At 47.0% G+C, this 22,537-nt stretch overlaps 1 protein-coding gene across 8 annotated transcripts in view; it reads right to left on the reverse strand.

The window, feature by feature from the left end:
• Nucleotides 1-473: 473 nt before the first annotated feature.
• KALRN (kalirin RhoGEF kinase) overlaps nucleotides 474-22,537 on the reverse strand; it is a 413,233-nt gene continuing 391,169 nt past the window's right edge. For 4 of the 8 annotated variants that reach the window (XM_063429172.1, XM_063429174.1, XM_063429173.1 and 1 more), the window contains 9 exons: nucleotides 14,130-14,157; nucleotides 13,720-13,885; nucleotides 10,003-10,124; nucleotides 9,761-9,892; nucleotides 8,102-8,266; nucleotides 7,811-7,889; nucleotides 6,978-7,178; nucleotides 6,179-6,317; nucleotides 474-2,001 (listed from right to left, as the gene is read on the reverse strand). In XM_063429172.1, the coding sequence (XP_063285242.1) occupies nucleotides 1,462-2,001; nucleotides 6,179-6,317; nucleotides 6,978-7,178; nucleotides 7,811-7,889; nucleotides 8,102-8,266; nucleotides 9,761-9,892; nucleotides 10,003-10,124; nucleotides 13,720-13,885; nucleotides 14,130-14,157 (1,572 nt within the window). In that variant the 3' untranslated portion in view covers nucleotides 474-1,461. Of the gene's footprint in view, nucleotides 2,002-6,178; nucleotides 6,318-6,977; nucleotides 7,179-7,810; nucleotides 7,890-8,101; nucleotides 8,267-9,760; nucleotides 9,893-10,002; nucleotides 10,125-13,719; nucleotides 13,886-14,129; nucleotides 14,158-22,537 lie in introns of those variants that run through there. The other 4 variants (XM_063429176.1, XM_063429178.1, XM_063429177.1 and 1 more) reach the window with 2 other exon arrangements.

Here is a 22,537-nt window from a genome sequence, read left to right on the forward strand (position 1 = left end):
TTCAATAGATGTCCAAATAAATGCCCTTAGAATATCAGATATTTCACTATCCTGTAACAAATACCAATTAACAGCTTTTAACCCTAATTTGTGTATGATTACTGTATATAATGTTGTAAAATCTAGTGTTATCCATCTAAAATCCTCATCCCATTCAATGTTTTCATTTCTTGAAGAGTAATATTCTATTTGTGTATAATTCTATATATGGTTTATAAATTAAACTTTTTACAACTGCCCTGGCTGTCAATCACACAGCCAGTCCTGTCACTTCCTGGTTTGGCTAGCTCAGTGGAGATAAACACAATTACTCAGCGCATCTGCCTTGCAAAGACTTCTCATTGAGCTGCATTGGGAGTCTGTGATTGGACAGCCACAGAAAGTCTGGGTGTGGTTAGAAGGGGAGGGCTTGCAAAGGCTGCAGAGATGAGATCTACAACTTCTACAAACAATAACCCGCAATGAAAAAAATATATATATAATTAAATGCGTGCGCATTGATACTTCATAAATTCATAAACCCAACATCACCCTTTGCTGTGGTGCCAAGCTAAGTGCAGCTTCAACCCAGAGAATGAGTGTGAACGGCAGATGCAAAAATCACTTTTAATATCACAGTCAGTTTGTGAAAAATATTTTAACTTTCAGTCCCTACTGTCTAAATCTAAGGTTCCCCTGATGTTTGAGACTTTATATTCAGCAGTAATGAGTAAGTTATATGCAGAGTGATACAATATACAATGATTTAATTTATTCCATTTACCCATTCACTGCCAGACATAACAACAATTACCTTCTCTGGTAAGAAGGGGTTAACAGTCCAAAAATGTAATCATTTGTAATAATTTAAATACACTTTTTATCCATTTTCTGTTATTTAAAGAGACACTTACACTGATGTCCCTTCAAAATCAGTCAGTGAATTGTTTGTCAGCAGGAAGGTGCCAGCATTTAATGGGTTAACATGATGTTCCAATAGTTTACCCACATTTGCAATGTATAACACAGATTTATACCTGCACCCGTGTTAATCCTGCAATATGTATTTTATATACGTTCCCAAAAAGGGGTAAAAGGCGCACACTGTGTCTGAAACACAAACCAGAACTATTCAACTAAAACCTTTAAAATGTCCGTGGCTTAGGGAATCCCACCCAGTTAGCAGCTGAAGGGTTAACCCTTCAAGAACAAAGAGTAAATAGAGTTTATTCAGGGCACTGGCAATAGATTGCAAAGATGCCCAGCACTTGATTTATTCGTAAAACAAGAATCATTCTTTACAATTTCTGAAGAATGCCCCCACAGCGGCCAGTATTGATACGGCCTAGAGATCGACGATCTGCCAGAACAGCCTCTGGCCAGCCCGTGGATCCCTGTTTTACAGCAGCAGTAAGGCGAGTCCAGCACAGTGTATACGGGAAATCTTAGACTCGGGAGGTGTTCTGAATTAAGCCTCCGATATCAGGTCACTTTCCTGGCAATGACAAAGGTCTTGGCATTTGGCAGAGGACGAGCATCGTTCTGGTGGCTCCGTCGCTCGATAAAGCAAGCCAGGCGGGACGTTTCTAGAGGAATCTTCGAGTAGTTGCTGTAATGAGGCTGTAACCATGGATGCTGCAGGCATGTGGCAACTGTAGGCCGCCAGCGAGGGTCAACCTGGAGAGTAGCCTTTATAAAGTCTTGGGCTGCCTGACTCACGGCGGTGAAGTATTCCTGGGGGAAGGAGAAATCTACCCGGCAGATGTTCATGCAGGTCTCCTCACTGCTTTCATCGAGAAACGGAGAAACCCCACTCAGCATGACATACGTCAGCACCCCCAAACTCCAGATATCGGTCGCCAGAGAGACTGGAGTCCCATGAATGACCTCAGGAGCTGCAAACTCGGGGCTCCCCAACAGCTGGTGGATGTAATAATGTCCCGTTATCTGAACTGCATCTTCCAGATCTATTATCTTCACCCGAGGAACAGGGATACGCAGGTCGATGAGCAGGTTCTCCGGCTTGAGGAACAGAGTAAAAGGAGAGTGTATTACTCCGACATTTATCACAGCATATTATTACTATTTGTGTTCAACATTTTATATTGTATTTCAATATGCATTAATAAAACAATTTGACAGCATGTACTATTTTTATTAAACCCTATAATGAGGTGGGTGAGTAAATGGGTATTTGTCTTTTTAGAATTGCCCCTTGGGGCAGGGTATCAGTAAAACATGAATTGTACGGTAGGAAACGTTCTGCTGGAAGCCAGGATCTGTACAGTGTGATAAGCCAAATTAATTGGTGTTTATCACATCCTCACATTGTATTGAACCATAGGATTAAAGAAAGTATTATTAAAGAGACACTGCCCTGCTAAATACAAACAAAAATAAAAAAAATCACTGTTTAATTCTTATACCCCCAATGAAAGCATATATGCATTTGATTATAGATTTTTTCATTGGCAATATATCTAAACACATCTTGTAAAACATGTAGATCCCTTGTCTGCAGCCTTTACAAGCCCTCCCCTTCTAACCCCGCCCAGACTTTCTGTGGCTGTCCAATCACAGACTTCACAATGCAGCTCAATGAGAAGTCTTTGCAAGGCAGGTGCTTTGGGCAGTTGCTGCCTCTTGAATTTAGCTTCACTGAGCTAAACAAACCAGGAAGTAACGGGACCGGCTGTCTGATTGACAGTCAGGGGGCGTAACAAGGTTCAATTACAAAAGTATAATTTTCTATTGAGATCTTCAATTTTTGTAAAGTGTAAAAAGAGGATACACTTTACACAAAGTTTTTCAGCAACATAGAGTGCTTTTAGAGTGCCCTGCTAATTGCCTGGGATATTTGAATTACAGATTATTTATTCCTTTATATCCCAATATATCCTTTAACTATAATAGTGATAAACACAAAATATTATACAAATACATTCTTTCACTCTGAACTCATGTTGTGATAAAATATATAAATACTCACAATAAAAGCAGAATACAAAGTATGAATACAATTCCTGGTTATCTGCTGCCATCTAGTGATTGGAATCATGTTTGCAGGGTAACGTCATTCAGCTCTAAATACCAACACTAACCTTTACCTAATCTCACGCTATAGTCCAGCATTAACTCATTGAAATAAAACGCTAACCCTGCCAGTGTTACTGGTAACCATTCAGATTCCTTAAAGGGACACTCCAGACCCCTAAAGCACTTTATCTCTCTGAAGTGCTTTATGTGCAAAGAGTGTGTCCTTTTTCATTGTGCAAAACGTGCAGATTTCAATAGAAATTGACACTCAGTGGAGATAAACTCAAGAGTCAGCAATTACCCAGAGCACCTGCCTTCTCATTGAGCTGCATTGGGGAGTCTGTGATTGGACAGCCACAGAAAGTCTGGGCGGGGTTAGAAGGGGAGGGCTTGCAAAGGCTGAAGACAGGAGATCTACAGCTATTACAAGCTGTTTTTAGGTATACAGATAATTACAAACCTGTTTTTATTGGGTTTATATCTACTAAACAGTGATTTAAAAAAACTTTAATTTAGAATCCTGGACTCAGTGACACCTTATCAGGACATTGTGACAGCCTTAAGAGACCGTTACCATGGTAACGTGTAATTAAAATAATCCAATTGCCATATCTTTGACCGTTCTATTTCCAGTGTAATTATGGATCTCCCGGGACCATTCCCCTCTCACTAACCAAACAGCACTCTCAGAGGCACGGCCACCTTCTGTGTCCCCTCACCCAGGGCCGGCGCCACCTGTAAGGCGACCTAGGCAGCCGCCTAGGGCGCAACTTACCAGGGGGCGCCGGATCCCTGTGCCCGGTGTGGCTCCTCATGCTGCGCCGCCTGAGCGCTTTAACAAGCCTCAGGCGGCGCAGCACTGCTGTGTGAGGGCGGCCGGGTTTGAGTGACCGGCAGGAGGGAAGCGCAGAGCGCTCCCTCCTGCCGGTCTCTCCATGTAGCGTGGCCGGCGGCGCGGAACGCGGGACAGGAACCTCTGTTTCCTGTACCCGGCCGCTGGCGGAATGACAGGAAGTGCTCACTTAGTGAGCGCTTCCTGTCATTCCGCCGGCGGCCGGGTACAGGAAACAGAGGTTCCTGTCCCGCGTTCCGCGCCGCCCGGCCATGCTACATGGGCAGAGGGGAGGGTAAGGACCACTTTGGGAGGGAGGCGGGGGGGGGGGGTTTAAGGACCACTTTGGGGGGGGGGGGGGATTGTAAGGACCACTTTGGGAGGGAGGGGGGATTGTAAGGACCACTTTGGGAGGGAGGGGGGATTGTAAGGACCACTTTGGGAGGGAAGGGGGGGATTGTAAGGACCACTTTGGGAGGGAGGGGGGGGGGGGATTGTAAGGACCACTTTGGGAGGGGGGGTAAGGACCACTATGGGAGGGAAGGAGGGGGTAAGGACCACCATGGGAGGGAGGGGGGGTAAGGACCACTATGGGAGGGAGGGGGGGGGGGGGTAAGGACCACCATGGGAGGCAGGGGGGGTAAGGACCACCATGGGAGGGAGGGGGGGTAAGGACCACTAGGGGAGGGAGGGGGATAAGGACCACTAGGGGAGGGAGGGGAGGGGTAAGGACCACTATGGGAGGGAGGGGGGGTAAGGACCACTAGGGGAGGGAGGGAGGATAAGGACCACTAGGGGAGGGAGGGGGGATAAGGACCACTAGGGGAGGGAGGGGGGATAAGGACCACTAGGAGAGGGGAAGGTAAGGACCAGTAGGGGAGGGGAGGGGGGAGCAAGGACCACTAGGGGAGGGGAGGGTAAGGACCACTAGGGGAGGGGAGGGGAGGGGGATGTAAGGACCACTAGGGGAGGGTAAGGACCACTTGGGGAGGCGTGAGTCAGGACCACTGGGGGAGGGGGGTGAAGGAACACAGGGGGAACAGGGGTGGGGAGGTAAGGACCACTGAGGGAGGAGGAGGGGAGGTCCACTAGGGGTTTGGGAGAGGGAGGACCACTAAGGGGGGGAAGGACCATCAAAGGGGTGTAAGGAGGGAGGACTACTAAGGAGAGGGGAGGAGGGTAAGGACCACTAAGGGGGGGAGATTACCACTAAGGGGGTGGGGGGAGTAGGGGAAGGTCTACTAAGGGGTTTGGGAGAGGGAGGACCACTAAGGGGGGAGTGAGAAGACCACCAAGGGGGGACTGCAGGGGGACAGGGGGCCAAGGGAGAGCACTAAGTGACAGAAGGGGAGAACACGGAGGGACAGAAGGGAGGGGGAAATCAATAATTGACCGGAGGGGAGAGCACTATGAATTTTTTTTTTTTAAATAAAGAGCTGTTCCCCTATCCTACCCCACAAACCCTCTCTTTTACACTACACACATACACAATGCATCCCCCCCCCCACACACACACACAGAAACATACAATGCATTCCTACTCACACACACAGACACACCCGAAACACACAATGCATCCCTTACGTTCTCTTACATAATTAATGCCCCCCTTACAGACACACACTGCATTCAATTACATACACAGAAACAAACCTTACACACACACACACACACACACACACACACACAGAAACATACAATGCATTCCTTACACGCAAGCACACTACATCCCCTATAAACACACTACATCCCTTACACAAATTGCACACATAAAACATCCCCAACTCATGGATGGGCCATGTAGGTAGATTTATGGGTGAGCATTGTAGGCGTATGCCCCCTGGGGGCCCAGACCTTGAGCTGTGTAAGGGGCCCTAAAAAAATGGAGCTGCTTCCTGTTTGTTAATTGTTGTGAGCACTGTTAAAAACAGTCTCCAGAGAGCCTCTTCTACACCAGACCTGTGGAGCCAGACTGAGCCCATCATCAGCCCCTTGTCCTCATCTGGTGGTAAGTAGGCAATCCAATATATTATTAGTGGAACTAATCTCTAATTTACTTCACATTAAATGGATACTATAGTCACCAGAAGCACTACAGCATAATGTAGTGGTTCTGGTGTCTATAGCCTGTGCCTGTAGGCTTTTTAATGTAAACACACTGTCTTTTCAGATAAAAGACCCTTTGTGAAGACTGGCGTTGGCCCATATGGCAGAGCATATGGGCGGGGCATTGTGATGTCACATGGTGGGCAGGACATATTGGGGGGGGGGGGGCGTCAATTTTTTTTTTGCCTAGGGCGGCAAAAATCCTTGCACCGGCCCTGCCCTCACCTTGATATCCAGGTGTGCCACCCGACAGCTGTGCAGGTAACGCAGAGCTTCCATGATGTCTCTGACGTAGAAAGATACCTTTTCTTCCATCAGCTCATCGTGGTGTACGAGGTAATCCAGTAACCGGCCGTCATCCATTCTGAGAATTACGAACACTCGTTATCACATTGTACGGCAGATTAATACATTCAAACACAGTATGTCACATTTACCATACCTGGAAAACTACAAAAGAATTACATAAACAATAAATCTCGCGTGTCAAGCACCGCCAGGGGACGGTTTATAAATCTGATCACAAAAGAATCTCTATTTCTACAATGAGGGCCATTCCCATGGAAACCAGCAGAATTGTCAGGAATGGAACGTCAGATATTTCTCCACGTTCACTTTGCAGAACTTTCGAGCTTATAGCACTTTGATTAATCTCCCTCCACATTTCACAACTTCCAAATCTACGAGTAAAAAGGGCCACGAGAGGGGCACCACGTCATTACTAGAAATTAAATTGCCTGTTTTGGCCGTGCTGTACAAGAGCCATTTTCTTGTTGAGTGTTAGAAGAAATGGCCAGGAATATTGTGCGGCTGCCTGTTAAGACCAGCGGGCTGGACAGGGCTGCCATTAATAAATACAGGGGAAATCTGTTCTCGTATGGTTACTGAGACCACATGCAACCTCATTAAATAAGGGTTTGGATATCGATACTAAACAAGTGAGCTGACAATCTGTCACTAAGCTGGTGCCTGGTTAGACCACAGACAGCCAGTGCCGCATGCTAGGTATATCCCTGGCACTCACAGGTCCAGGACGAGGATGTAGGAGCTCGCCGACTCGTACGTGTCGTGCAGCGTGATGTACTGAGGATGCTGTAAGTGCTGCAGTAACGATGCTTCATGCGCTGCCTGCTCCTTACGCTTCAGCCTCTTGTTGATGAATTTCACAGCCACATCCTTCCGACTAGACTTCTGGGTACACCTCTTCACCACGGAAAACCGGCCCCTGGACAGGAACACAGACCGGGAGTGTAACTCAGGCACGGAGTACGTGTGAGATTGAGTGAGAATGGAAGGATGAGTGTGATAGAATAGAGAATAAATGGGTGAATGAGCAACAGGTGAGTACTTGAGTAAGTATAGCAATGGTAGGGTGAGCGAGTATTTGTGTGAATGTAGTAATGCCAGAGTAATTAGGAATGTGAGTGAATGTAAGTGGCAGAGTGAGTATTTGAGTTAGTGCACGAGTGAAAGTGAGAGTGTTTTGGTGAGTGTGGGAGTTTATGAGTGAGCGCAAGAGTGATAGTGTGCGTGACGGAAAATGAAAGTGTGAGACCGGGAAAATCAGTGTGTGAGTGGCGGGGTGAGTGTCTGTGTGAGTGACAGTGTGAGCATATGTGTGTGACAGGGTGTGTATGTGAGTTAGTGACAGGGTGAGTGCGAGTGAGTGACAGGGTGAGTGAATGACAGGGTGAGTGCGAGTGAGTTACAGGGTGAGTGAATGACAGGGTGAGTGAATGACAGGGTGAGTGCGAGTGAGTTACAGGGTGAGTGAATGACAGGGTGAGTGAATGACAGGGTGAGTGAGTGACAGGGTGAGTGCGAGTGAGTGACAGGGTGAGTAATATCTTGTGTCACCTTCCGATCTCCTGTTGTTCTACATAAAGTTGTTCAAAGTTTTCTTTCCACAGGACGGTCGAACCATCGGCATTTGCATCTTTTAAAAACAAAAGCAGAGAATCTTTAATTCCTCCTTATAAGCCCTTGGTGCTTGTGGCTTACATGCACAATGTGACGGACACCCGGGGATCCAGGGGCCCCTAATCTCAGGGTTACATTCCCAGTTAATTCAGTCCTCTCCCAAAACAAAGAGACAGAGCCAGCTCTAACCCCAGAATGAGACAGTCCTGGAATATAAACTGTATTTACCATGCTCTGGTAGACACACCGGCTCAGATGGCTCGCTCGGCAAGCTGATTCCCCACGGGTTACTGGCACTGACCCGAAACTGGTATTTATGCCCTGGGCACAGGTCTTCCAGCACCAGGTATGTGTCCAGGGTACAGGCAACAGACTGCTGCCATATATGGGACCCTGTGGGAAAAAATACAATATATAGTGATTATCTGTACTATACAGCAGAGGGTGTACACGTGTTACACACAGAGCAGGGGGTGTACACGTGTTACACACAGAGCAAGGGGTGTGCATGTGTTACACACAGAGCAGGGGGTGTACACGTGTTACACACAGAGCAGGGGGTGTACACGTGTTACACACAGAGCAGGGGGTGTACACGTGTTACACACAGAGCAGGGGGTGTACACGTGTTACACACAGAGCAAGGGGTGTACACGTGTTACACACAGAGCAAGGGGTGTACACGTGTTACACACAGAGCAAGGGGTGTACACGTGTTACACATAGAGCAAGGGGTGTACACGTGTTACACATAGAGCAAGGGGTGTACACGTGTTACAAACAGAGCAAGGGGTGTACACGTGTTCCACACAGAGCAGGGGGTGTACACGTGTTCCACACAGAGCAAGGGGTGTACACGTGTTACACACAGAGCAGGGGGTGTACACGTGTTACACACAGAGAAGGGGGTGTACACGTGTTACACACAGAGCAGGGGGTGTACATGTGTTACACACAGAGCAGGAGTGGTCTGATTGTGGTGTAATACACAGAGCAGGGAAGGTCACATTGTGGTGTAATACACAGAGCAGGGGCGGTCTGATTGTGGTGTAATACACAGAGCAGGGGCGGTCTGATTGTGGTGTAATACACAGAGCAGGGGAGGTCTGATTGTGGTGTAATACACAGAGCAGGGGCGGTCTAATTGTGGTGTAATACACAGAGCAGGGGAGGTCTGATTGTGGTGTAATACACAGAGCAGGGGAGGTCTGATTGTGGTGTAATACACAGAGCCGGGGAGGTCTGATTGTGGTGTAATACACAGAGCAGGGAAGGTCACATTGTGGTGTAATACACAGAGCAGGGGCAGTCTGATTGTGGTGTAATACACAGAGCCGGGGCGGTCTGATTGTGGTGTAATACACAGAGCAGGGAAGGTCACATTGTGGTGTAATACACAGAGCCGGGGAGGTCTGATTGTAGTGTAATACACAGAGCCGGGGAGGTCTGATTGTAGTGTAATACACAGAGCAGGGGCGGTCTGATTGTGGTGTAATACACAGAGCAGGGGCGGTCTGATTGTGGTGTAATACACAGAGCAGGGGAGGTCTGATTGTGGTGTAATACACAGAGCAGGGGCGGTCTAATTGTGGTGTAATACACAGAGCAGGGGCGGTCTGATTGTGGTGTAATACACAGAGCAGGGAAGGTCACATTGTGGTGTAATACACAGAGCCGGGGAGGTCTGATTGTAGTGTAATACACAGAGCAGGGGAGGTCTGATTGTGGTGTAATACACAGAGCCGGGGAGGTCTGATTGTAGTGTAATACACAGAGCAGGGAAGGTCACATTGTGGTGTAATACACAGAGCAGGGGCGGTCTGATTGTGGTGTAATACACAGAGCAGGGAAGGTCACATTGTGGTGTAATACTCAGTCACACTCTACCTTCCTCCTTATACTCCACGGTGTAGCCGGAGATGGTGCAGTTCCCAGTACTGGACGGGGGGAGCCAGCGTAGGATAACCGAGGAGCTGCTTCTATCCTGAGCGACGGGCTGGATAGGAGCCCCTGGGACCCCTGTGAGTGTGACATGAGAGCAGGCATTAGATTATTTCACTGGCTTTTAATAAAAGGGGTCTGTTAGGGTTGGAATACTGATCTTGCTCCCCCTGCAGGACAGTCTGTACCTTGCACCTTGACAGTGGCAGACGTTGACGCAGCTCCAAGGTCATTAGTGGCCACGCACGTGTAGATCCCGCTGTCCTGGGGCATCAGATTGCAGATCTTAAGCTTCACGTCGCCAGACTCACTGTATGACACACATCAGATTATTACTGAGCTTTAGAGGCAGACAAGGAGACTGGTCACTTTGCTGTAGTGTGATATATGTGGGATAATGTGTCTGGCCACGTGGTTAGAATAGAGCACTATATGGGGGATAATGTGTCTGGCCACGTGGTCAGAATAGAGCAGTATATGTGGGATAATGTGTCTGGCCACGAGGTTAGAATGGAGCGGTTTATGTGGGATAATGTGTCTGGCCACGAGGTTAGAATGGAGCGGTTTATGTGGGATAATGTGTCTGGCCACGAGGTTAGAATGGAGCAGTTTATGTGGGATAATGTGTCTGGCCACGTGGTTAGTATGGAGCGGTATATAGGGGATAATGTGGCTAGCCACGTGGTTAGTATGGAGCGGTATATAGGGGATAATGTGGCTGGCCACGTGGTTAGAATAGAGCAGTATATAGGAGATAATGTCTGGCCATGTGGTTAGAATAGAGCAGTATATAGGAGATAATGTCTGATCACGAGGCTAGAATAGAGCAGTATATAGGAGATAATGTCTGGCCACGTGGTTAGAATAGAGCAGTATATAGGAGATAATGTGTCTGGCCACGTGGTTAGAATAGAGCAGTATATAGGAGATAATGTGTCTGGCTACGTGGTTAGAATAGAGCAGTATATAGGGGATAATGTGTCTGGCCACGTGGTTAGAATAGAGCAGTATATAGGAGATAATGTGTCTGGCTACGTGGTTAGAATAGAGCAGTATATAGGGGATAATGTGTCTGGCCACGTGGTTAGAATAGAGCAGTATATAGGGGATAATGTGTCTGGCTACGTGGTTAGAATAGAGCAGTATATAGGGGATAATGTGTCTGGCCACGTGGTTAGAATAGAGCAGTATATAGGAGATAATGTGTCTGGCTACGTGGTTAGAATAGAGCAGTATATAGGGGATAATGTCTGGCCATGTGGTTAGAATAGAGCAGTATACAGGAGATAATGTCTGACCACGAGGTTAGAATAGAGCAGTATATAGGGGATAATGTGTCTGGCCACGTGGTCAGAATAGAGCAGTATATGTGGGATAATGTGTCTGGCCACGAGGTTAGAATGGAGCGGTATATAGGGGATAATGTGGCTGGCCACGTGGTTAGTATGGAGCGGTATATAGGAGATAATGTGGCTGGCCACGTGGTTAGAATAGAGCAGTATATAGGAGATAATGTCTGCCCATGTGGTTAGAATAGAGCAGTATATAGGAGATAATGTCTGATCACGAGGCTAGAATAGAGCAGTATATAGGAGATAATGTGTCTGGCTACGTGGTTAGAATAGAGCAGTATATAGGGGATAATGTGTCTGGCCACGTGGTTAGAATCGAGCAGTATATAGGGGATAATGTGTCTGGCCACGTGGTTAGAATAGAGCAGTATACAGGAGATAATGTCTGGCTACGTGGTTAGAATAGAGCAGTATATAGGGGATAATGTGGCTGGCCACGTGGTTAGTATGGAGCAGTATATAGGGGATAATGTGGCTGGCCACGTGGTTAGTATGGAGCGGTATATAGGGGATAATGTGGCTGGCCACGTGGTTAGTATGGAGCAGTATATAGGAGATACTGTCTGCCCATGTGGTTAGAATAGAGCAGTATATAGGGGATAATGTCTGATCACGAGGCTAGAATAGAGCAGTATATAGGGGATAATGTCTGACCACAAGGTTAGAATAGAGCAGTATATAGGGGATAATGTCTGACCACAAGGTTAGAATAGAGCAGTATATAGGGGATAATGTGTCTGGCTACGTGGTTAGAATAGAGCAGTATATAGGAGATAATGTCTGGCCACGTGGTTAGAATAGAGCAGTATATAGGAGATAATGTGTCTGGCCACGTGGTTAGAATAGAGCAGTATATAGGAGATAATGTGTCTGGCCACGTGGTTAGAATAGAGCAGTATATAGGGGATAATGTGTCTGGCCACGTGGTTAGAATAGAGCAGTATATAGGAGATAATGTCTGGCCACGTGGTTAGAATCGAGCAGTATATAGGAGATAATGTGTCTGGCTACGTGGTTAGAATAGAGCAGTATATAGGGGATAATGTGTCTGGCCACGAGGTTAGAATAGAGCAGTATATAGGGGATAATGTGTCTGGCTACGTGGTTAGAATAGAGCAGTATATAGGAGATAATGTGTCTGGCCACGTGGTTAGAATAGAGCAGTATATAGGGGATAATGTGTCTGGCCACGTGGTGGTAATAGAGCAGTATATAGGAGATAATGACTGGCCACGTGGTTAGAATCGAGCAGTATATAGGGGATAATGTGTCTGGCCACGTGGTTAGAATAGAGCAGTATATAGGAGATAATGTGTCTGGCCACGTGGTTAGAATAGAGCAGTATATAGGAGATAATGTGTCTGGCCACATGGTTAGAATCGAGCAGTATATAGGGGATAATGTGTCTGGCTACGTGGTTAGAATAGAGCAGTATATAGGGGATAATGTGTCTGGCTACGTGGTTAGAATAGAGCAGTATATAGGGGATAATGTGTCTGGCTACGTGGTTAGAATAGAGCAGTATATAGGGGATAATGTGTCTGGCCACGTGGTTAGAATAGAGCAGTATATAGGGGATAATGTGTCTGGCCACGTGGTTAGAATAGAGCAGTATATAGGGGATAATGTGTTTGGCTACGTGGTTAGAATAGAGCAGTATATAGGAGATAATGTGTCTGGCCACGTGGTTAGAATAGAGCAGTATATAGGGGATAATGTGTCTGGCCACGTGGTTAGAATAGAGCAGTATATAGGGGATAATGTGTCTGGCCACGTGGTTAGAATAGAGCAGTATATAGGGGATAATGTGTCTGGCTACGTGGTTAGAATAGAGCAGTATATAGGAGATAATGTCTGGCCACGTGGTTAGAATAGAGCAGTATATAGGGGATAATGTGTCTGGCCACGTGGTTAGAATAGAGCAGTATATAGGGGATAATGTGTCTGGCCACGTGGTTAGAATAGAGCAGTATATAGGGGATAATGTGTCTGGCTACGTGGTTAGAATAGAGCAGTATATAGGAGATAATGTCTGGCCACGTGGTTAGAATCGAGCAGTATATAGGGGATAATGTGTCTGGCTACGTGGTTAGAATAGAGCAGTATATAGGGGATAATGTGTCTGGCTTCGTGGTTAGAATAGAGCAGTATATAGGGGATAATGTGTCTGGCCACGTGGTTAGAATAGAGCAGTATATAGGGGATAATGTGTCTGGCCACGTGGTTAGAATAGAGCAGTATATAGGGGATAATGTGTCTGGCTACGTGGTTAGAATAGAGCAGTATATAGGGGATAATGTGTCTGGCTTCGTGGTTAGAATAGAGCAGTATATAGGGGATAATGTGTCTGGCTACGTGGTTAGAATCGAGCAGTATATAGGGGATAATGTGTCTGGCCACGTGGTTAGAATAGAGCAGTATATAGGGGATAATGTGTCTGGCTACGTGGTTAGAATCGAGCAGTATATAGGGGATAATGTGTCTGGCCACGTGGTTAGAATAGAGCACGTTTTTGATGTAGGTGTCCACATAAGGAAATGCCTCGTTCTGTACCTGGCTGACATGGCATATGTGCTGCTGTCTCCATCCAGGATATTTTGGTCCGGTCCCTTCCACGTGATGTTTGGCTTTGGTCGGCCACACACTTTGCATTGTAAGGTCACTGTGTCACCAAGGGCACACATAATATCTGCCAAAGCTACCAGGAACTCTGGGGCCACTGCCAAAAATCACCAACACGAAAACACAATCAGTGAAAAGGAAACAAAATAATTACACGAACCAACAGCAGCGGAACGGTTTGGAAATAACGAGATAATCCCATGCCGGTTAGTATCTCTGGGTGAAGCATGTGTCAGTGCGGGTCGATTAGTCTGTGTTTTTTAATTATCGTTTACTGAAGGAGTAACGTCTGATCAAACTAAACACATCTAACATTCGGGATCCCAGCGACCATTACTCACCTTCTTGGATGAAATTTGGATTCATGATCTATAAGTGAGAAAGGGAACAGAAATAAACTGGTGTTTTTTACGGGTATAAATGATGATAATTATTCAGATACTGAGGTTACTAGAATGACCCTTGTTTCATGTAATTCCCAGGGTGCCAGAGCTGTGAACACCCAATGAAACACATCGTTATTCACATTATCACCAGCAGAGGGCGACAGAGCAGCATGCACCCCAAACAAAACACGAATCATGTCATGTAATCCCCAGTAGAGGGTGACAGTTTACCATATGTTTTGACCAAACCAAACAACCATGATTTTATTAAAGGACACGGAGGCGAGTATTATGATATTCTCTTTCTTTATTCCTCAGCAGCAAAATCGAGAGATATTGTAAATATTCAACAAAATGTAAATAATAACATAATTTACCCCAAAGGGTTAACCATATATAACTTATTAGCCAATGAGAGTGTTCCCAGCATAATAGAGTCCAGTGTGACCTTAAGCCACTCCTCTTTCTTTTGCTGCTCCCTCCTCAGCTTCTCCTGTCATTGTCGAGAAATTGTTTGTGTAATTTCCACTGTTTGGGCTAATTACCTGTTATTGCCTGTATACTGGTTACAGTTGTCACAATATCTTACAAGATCTTATTGCATTACTTTCATTTTTATTTCATTTTGTTCCCTGTTTGGGCCTTGTATTCCCCTCCCTCCCTCTGTGGTCGGTTTGTTTATTTTCCGACCGTTTTCTCTCCTTCCTTGCATATCTGATTGCCTCATACCTGAAGCTCCCCTCACGCCGGGTACCCTCCCTCTCGGCGGACCCGGTGGGTCGTGGCGTCAACCGCGGCTAGTGCCGCTCGCGCATGCGCACATCGCGAGTGCGCATCGCGGCGGCCATCTTGCGATTGGCGATTGGCCAATAACGTTCGGCTGGGAGTAATCTCCTTTTGCTAGGCAAGTCACCGTTGCTCCCCAGGACCTTATTCCTGCGGGAACACTCGGTGAGCTTGCTCTATTGATTTATTTGTGCTTAGATTTTAGTACACTGGTGCCTGTCAAGCTGTTTGCTTTATTTAATTAGCTGCTGTACTGTTCAGCTCCCTACCACAGCCAATATTGCCCTATTGAGCTTATAATTTTCTGCCTGCCATTTAGCAATATTCCTAACCATGCAATCAAGTAAAATGTCTGATGTTTCTGGCTCTGCCACCAATGCCACCATAACCCCTGACCCCCCTATGGAGTTCAAAACTCCGGCAGCCATTGCAGTGTCTCAGGAGCAAACGGACTCTGAGGAGTTACACTCCCTCCTGGACGTTGCTATGACGAAATCTGTGACACAAGCCATATTTAACGCTATGGGGGCCATGTCAGACAATATTTCACATTCCATTACCATGCCGCTGAAATCCACTCAGCTGCCACCAACTCCCACTACTAACCCCCCTGAGAATAAACCGGTGGCCCCTAGTGGGCGTAAAGCCGCAAAAAAGTCCCGCCAACTGGACGACAATGCCTCCAAAACGTTACAGACGGACAGGGTACGTCCTGTCACAGATCATGTGGTTGCACCACAACTAAGAGCCCCCCACCGGGCAAAATCGGTGAGGAACTAGAAAAGGGCTAGAGCCCTCATTACATCCTCCGAATCTGAGTCGGAGCAAGAGGAGGCACAGAGCGAGTCCGATGAGGAGGACACTGATGATTCCAGCACTTATTTTCCAGAACACAGTTCCTTGACAAATGCTGGAACAGACCCCAAAGATGGAGGGGACGAGTCCGCCCTGGTTGACCCGCAGGGCGAACCACTTTTTGACCCCGACACCTTACAACACCCGAGATCCTCGGAGTGGTATCCCCTGGAACATGTATCGAAATATATCGCTGCTCGTATTAGAAAACCACTGGACAAGGTGGCACGGAGCAAACTCCAGGCAGAATGCCCACGGCCTACTATTCCCGACATGGCATGCGCCACCCCGGATGTAGACCCCAAGATTGCCCAATTCTTGGGGAAGTCGGGTTGGAAAGCCAAAAAAAGACCTGGATTTTGCCTGGCGGAATTGCCAGGATAAGGTCCTGGATGTTCTAGGACCGATTACAAAAATGTTCGACATGGTCGAACTTGCACTGACAGCTGGTACATCATTGGATCTAGAAGCCCTCAGGGGGTGGATACAGCGAGCAGTATGTCTGCTCGGCAACGCCAATACGGAGGTAGCCACTGAAAGACGCAAGGCAATTTTGATAAAAATAGAGCCCAAGCTAGTGAACCTAGCTATTTCAGAGCCTGGATCCAAGGCAAAAGCCCTCCTGTTTGGAGATAGTTTTGTTAAGGAGCTAGGCACATATGTGGGCACCTTTACAGCATTGGATAAAGCTCAAGTCAGCATGAAACGAGTGTTCCACCAGAGAGTTTTTGGCGGGGCCGGCAGATATCGGGGCCGCCTGCCCCGCCGATCACCCCGGGGTTCATACCGGGGCTATCGAGGCCCCATACAGTCCAGGCTTACACCACCTGAGCCCAGAACTACCACACCGTTCTTCCCAGTCCGGGGCAGACCATGGCAGTCTCGAGGACCCAGAGGTTCTTCCTATGGCCGACGACCTTATGGTAAGTCCAATGCCTTGGCATCTGGCCTCATTAACTATGGGGGGGGGGGCAGATTGTGTCACTGTATCAAAGCATGGCGCATGCTCACTGCAGATGCATGGGTCCTTCACACGGTTCAAGGTTACTCGATAGATTTTGTACAATACCCTGTTCAAATGCAGCCCCCCAACCGCATGGTTTTCCCCACCCACGACCAATACCAGATATCTCAAGAAGCCTCCAAGGGTGCAATTTCAGAAGTTCACCCTCTAACACCAGGTTTCTTAAGCAACCTCTTCCTGGTCCCCAAAAAAGACAGAGGCACCCGCCCAGTCATCAACCTACGACCCCTAAACATGTTTGTCACATACCATCACTTCAAGATGGAAGGGATACACTCTCTCAGAGATCTCCTACTTACAGGGGACTGGATGGTCAAACTCGACTTTAAAGACGCGTACCTCACGGTCCCAATGGCCGACGAATGCCAAAACTTCCTACAATTCCAATGGAAAGAGACCTTATGGCGTTTCAAATGCCTACCGTTCGGCCTATCATCAGCACCATGGTGCTTCACAAAGCTCCTGAAACCAGTGGTCGCCCTCTTACGCAGCAGAGGTGTTCGACTCATAATATACCTGGACGATATCCTCACAATGGCACAGAACCCTCATCTACTCCACGAACATCTTTCCTTGACAAGGACTCTACTAGAAAACCTGGGTTTTCTAATCAACCGGGAGAAGTCGGTCACCAAACCGTCTCAATCAATAGAATTCCTAGGATTCACCATAGATGCTGTGAACGGAGCACTTCTTCTCCCAACAGCCAAAGTAAAATCCATCAAAAAGGAAATCAGGCGGACCTTAGCACGTCCTGTTCTTACCTTGAGACAGCTGGCCAGGATTGTCGGCCTCCTCTCAGCGTCAATCCAAGCCATATGCCCCGGCCCTCTGCATTACAGAGCACTCCAACGATTGAAAGCCTGTTCCTCTCGACTGCACCGCCAAAGAGGAACTCAAGTGGTGGCTACAACACATGGAAGCATGGAACGGCCGAGCGATCTTCGGCACCACCCCAGACATCATAGTAGAATCCAATGCAAGTATGCTCGGCTGGGGTGCGCGCTGCGGAGCCATCTCCACCGGAGGAAAGTGGTCTCGAACTGCTAGCGGGATCATTTGCCCTACGGAGTCTTTTAAGCATATCGACCAATTGCTCCATTCTGTTACGCATGGACAACATATCAGCGGTCCGCTATATCAACCACCTCGGGGACACGAAGTCAACAATACTAGCGGAACTAGCGAAAGATTTCTGGCAATTCTGCCTCGACCGCAACATCTCGGTACAAGCAGAGTACATTCCGGGGATGTCCAACATAGTGGCGGATTGGAATTCCAGACACCTACGAGATGCCAGCGACTGGCGACTGAACTCTGTCGTCTTCAGCTATTTACAATCACTCTAGGGCCCCTTGGACATCGATCTGTTCGCATCATGCTTGAACACACAGTTACCAAAGTTTTTCAGCTGGAGACAGGATCCGGAAGCTCTAGCGACGGATGCTTTCCTCCAACCGTGGCCGAATACCCGCCACTACGCCTTTCCTCCTTTCTCCCTCATTGCACGAACTCTACTACATCTCAGACGTCACCGAACCTCCTTAATCCTCATAGCCCCCTTTTGGACGTCTCAGCCCTGGTTCCCTACACTCATGGAAATGTCCATAGACCTCCCGAGACTACTGCCAGCGACATCCGACCTCGTACTGGATGCCGACGGGAACTTACACCCCCTTCTACTTCAGGGACATCTCAAGCTCTTGGCATGGCTCCTCTCTGGGGACCCTGCTACATCCCAAATGTTCCACAAGCAACTCTGGAACTCCTGGCAGGGGCTTGGGCCCCAGGAACGAGGAGGTCATACCTACATGCCTGGAACGCACAGAATAGTTGGTACATGGAACAACACGTGGATCCCATATCTGCAAATGTGAGTCAGGTTCTCAGTTTCCTTACTTCACTCTTCGACCATGGCCTGGCATACCGTACAATCAACCTCTATAGATCAGCTATTTCGGCAGGCCATCAAGGCTGGAATGGACTCCAGGCAGGAAAGCACCCAGTGGTATGTCGACTTCTACGTGGCATCAAGTTTGCATGCCCACCACGACCTAAGTGGGATGTTGGCCTAGTTCTTCGATTGTTTGAAAATTGGCCAAAAAATTAGCACCTTTCGATCAAACAGCTCACAGCTCACTATTATGCTTAGTCTCATGTAAACGTGTCTCGGATGTCTGAGCACTGGATCTCACGGCACGCTCCTTTACACCAGAAGGCGTCTCCTTCGACATATCGAGACGTACAAAGACATCCATTACATCAGTCTTCTACCCAGCTTTTCCACATAACGTTAATCTATGTCCAGTACTCTGCCTCAAGGAATATGAGGCAAGGACCGCTTCAATTCGTGATTCCCGGTATCCAGATCTGTTTCTGGCACTTCGACAACCTCACCATCCGGTTTCTACAGTTACCATAGTTCGCTGGGTTAAATGGATCACGGAGTCGGCTGGCATTGATACCTCCACGTACGGAGCGCACTCAGTGAGGGGTGCTATGGCATCAAAAGCCTTTTCTCTCGGTTGTAGACTAGAAGACCTCCTCCGTGCAGCTGATTGGTCCAACGAATCTACATTCCGGGAATTTTATTTCAAACCAATGTCTAATTTTTCCTCTTCAGTGATCACACAGCTTTGAACTAGCATAATAGGAGCCTCCGTGTCCTTTAATAAAATTACCAGATTTTACTAATGACATGACGTAAAGTCATGATTTTATAAAGGACACGGAGGCGAGTATTATCCCGCCCAATCGAGGTAAGTGGCGCCCTCCCTGTGAATATACGGTCATGTAATGGGCACGAGTTGTGTAATAATGTGATTTTTGTTTTTCACCTGATAACTTGTACTGAACTGACAGATGGGTTTCTGGTAGCTAAGATCGTAATATGATATGGAAACAATATCCAAGAACGTATTTTACCATTTCATTTCTTGTCTTACAGCCTCCTAATTGGGTTTGTCATTCTGGCCCATGCCCATGAAAGTTTCAATCAGAAGGTTGCCAGTTATATTTGGAGCTCCGTTGCCTGAATTTCCCTGGGACTCACGGTTCTGCACATCTTTTGGTTACATCGTTTCTGTTTGATAAAGTGTTCATCGACAACATCAAAAGAAAGAGGAGTGGCTTAAGGTCACATGGGACTCTATTATGCTGGGAACACTCTCATTGGCTACTAAGTTATATATGGCTAACCCTTTGGGGTAAATTATGTTATTATTAAAATTTTGTTGAATATTTACAATATATCTCTCTTTTGCTGCTGAGGAATAAAGAAAGAGAATAAGCATAATACTCGCCTCCGTGTCCTTTATAAAATCATGACTTTACGTCATGACATTAGTAAAATCTGGTAATTTCATGTTATCTCCAGCAGGGGATGAACAAACAGTGCCTACCCCTCCATCCAGAGTCCAAGCAGAATTTAACGTATATACCGAGTAACCCCCCGATTACCATTACATACAATGAATATTTAAACAGTTGACATTGATTTATAAGAATTATTTGAAAAGCCGAAGCATGTGATGAAACCAGTGCTGGTATCAGTGACAGGAGCTGTATAAAACGTTAGTGGAAGATTTCACGTTTTATTACTAATCAATGCTCTGATATGAAATGCTTTGCAGCTGCTACAAACTACTCAAATTCTTTGAATCGACACCCTAACCGATCGACCCATCTGGGATTTACCTGTCCAGTTTATTCAATGAATTAGACCAGATGTAAATTGAGAATGGATCGATTCCTTCAGCCAGAAATTAAATGGGATTTGATGGAACCCGCTAAAAAGCATTTATGCAGTGATATCGACTTTATTTTCAGGATAGGTTCCCACACTTACCTGGTTTCTCAACAGGTGGCACTCTTCCTATACACATGGCTGCCGGGGACCAACCATTCTGGACTATCTGATCTCAGCCCCCCCCCAAGCTTTAATTTGATATTGCCAGTTCCTCAATATGTTCAATAAAATAAAAACCAAAACATACATCTTGACAGAGAGTCATTGGGACTTGTCTTGCCATTCCCATCCTGGCACTACGACCTTTCACCCATTAAAGTCTTGCCATTCCCATCCTGGCACTACGACCTTTCACCCATTAAAGTCTTGCCATTCCCATCTTGGCCCTATGACCTTACACCCATTAACGTCTTGCCATTCCCATCCTGGCACTACGACCTTTCACCCATTAAAGTCTTGCCATTCCCATCCTGGCACTACGACCTTTCACCCATTAAAGTCTTGCCATTCCCATCCTGGCCCTATGACCTTACACCCATTAACGTCTTGCCATTCCCATCCTGGCACTACGACCTTTCACCCATTAAAGTCTTGCCATTCCCATCCTGGCCCTATGACCTTACACCCATTAACGTCTTGCCATTCCCATCCTGGCACTACGACCTTTCACCCATTAATGTCTTGCCATTCCCATCCTGGCACTACGATCTTTCACCCATTAATGTCTTGCCATTCCCATCCTGGCACAACGATCTTTCACCCATTAACATCTTTCCATTCCCATCCTGGCACTACGACCTTTCACCCATTAATGTCTTGCCATTCCCATCCTGGCACTATGACCTTTCACCCATTAACGTCTTGCCATTCCCATCCTGGCACTACGACCTTTCACCCATTAAAGTCTTGCCATTCCCATCCTGGCCCTATGACCTTACACCCATTAACGTCTTGCCATTCCCATCCTGGCACTACGACCTTTCACCCATTAAAGTCTTGCCATTCCCATCCTGGCACTACGACCTTTCACCCATTAACGTCTTGCCATTCCCATCCTGGCACTACGACCTTTCACCCATTAATGTCTTGCCATTCCCATCCTGGCACTACGATCTTTCACCCATTAATGTCTTGCCATTCCCATCCTGGCACAACGATCTTTCACCCATTAACATCTTTCCATTCCCATCCTGGCACTACGACCTTTCACCCATTAATGTCTTGCCATTCCCATCCTGGCACTATGACCTTTCACCCATTAACGTCCAGCCATTCCCATCCTGGCACTACGACCTTTCACCCATTAATGTCTTGCCATTCCCATCCTGGCACTACGATCTTTCACCCATTAATGTCTTGCCATTCCCATCCTGGCACAACGACCTTTCACCCATTAACATCTTTCCATTCCCATCCTGGCACTACGACCTTTCACCCATTAACGTCTTGCCATTCCCATCCTGGCACTACGACCTTTCACCCATTAACGTCTTGCCATTCCCATCCTGGCACAACGATCTTTCACCCATTAACATATTTCCATTCCCATCCTGGCACTACTACCCATCACCCATTAATGTTTTGCCATTCCCATCCTGGCACTACTACCCTTCACCCATTAATGTTTTGCCATTCCCATCCTGGCACTATGACAAGTCACCCATTAATGTCTTGTCATTCCCCTCTGGCACAACGACCTTTCACCCATTAACGTCTTGCCGTTCCCATCCTGGCACTACTACCCTTTACCCATTAATGTTTGCCATTCCCACCCTGGCACTATGACCAATCACCCATTAACGTCTTGCCATTCCCGCCCTGGCACTATGACCAATCACCCATTAACGTCTTGCCATTCCCATCCTGGCACTATGACCTTTCACCCATTAACATCTTGTCATTCCCATCCTGGCACTACGACCAATCACCCATTAATGTCTTGCCATTTCT

The sequence above is a fragment of the Pelobates fuscus genome, chromosome 8, assembly GCF_036172605.1.
Source record: "Pelobates fuscus isolate aPelFus1 chromosome 8, aPelFus1.pri, whole genome shotgun sequence".
NCBI lineage: Eukaryota > Metazoa > Chordata > Amphibia > Anura > Pelobatidae > Pelobates > Pelobates fuscus.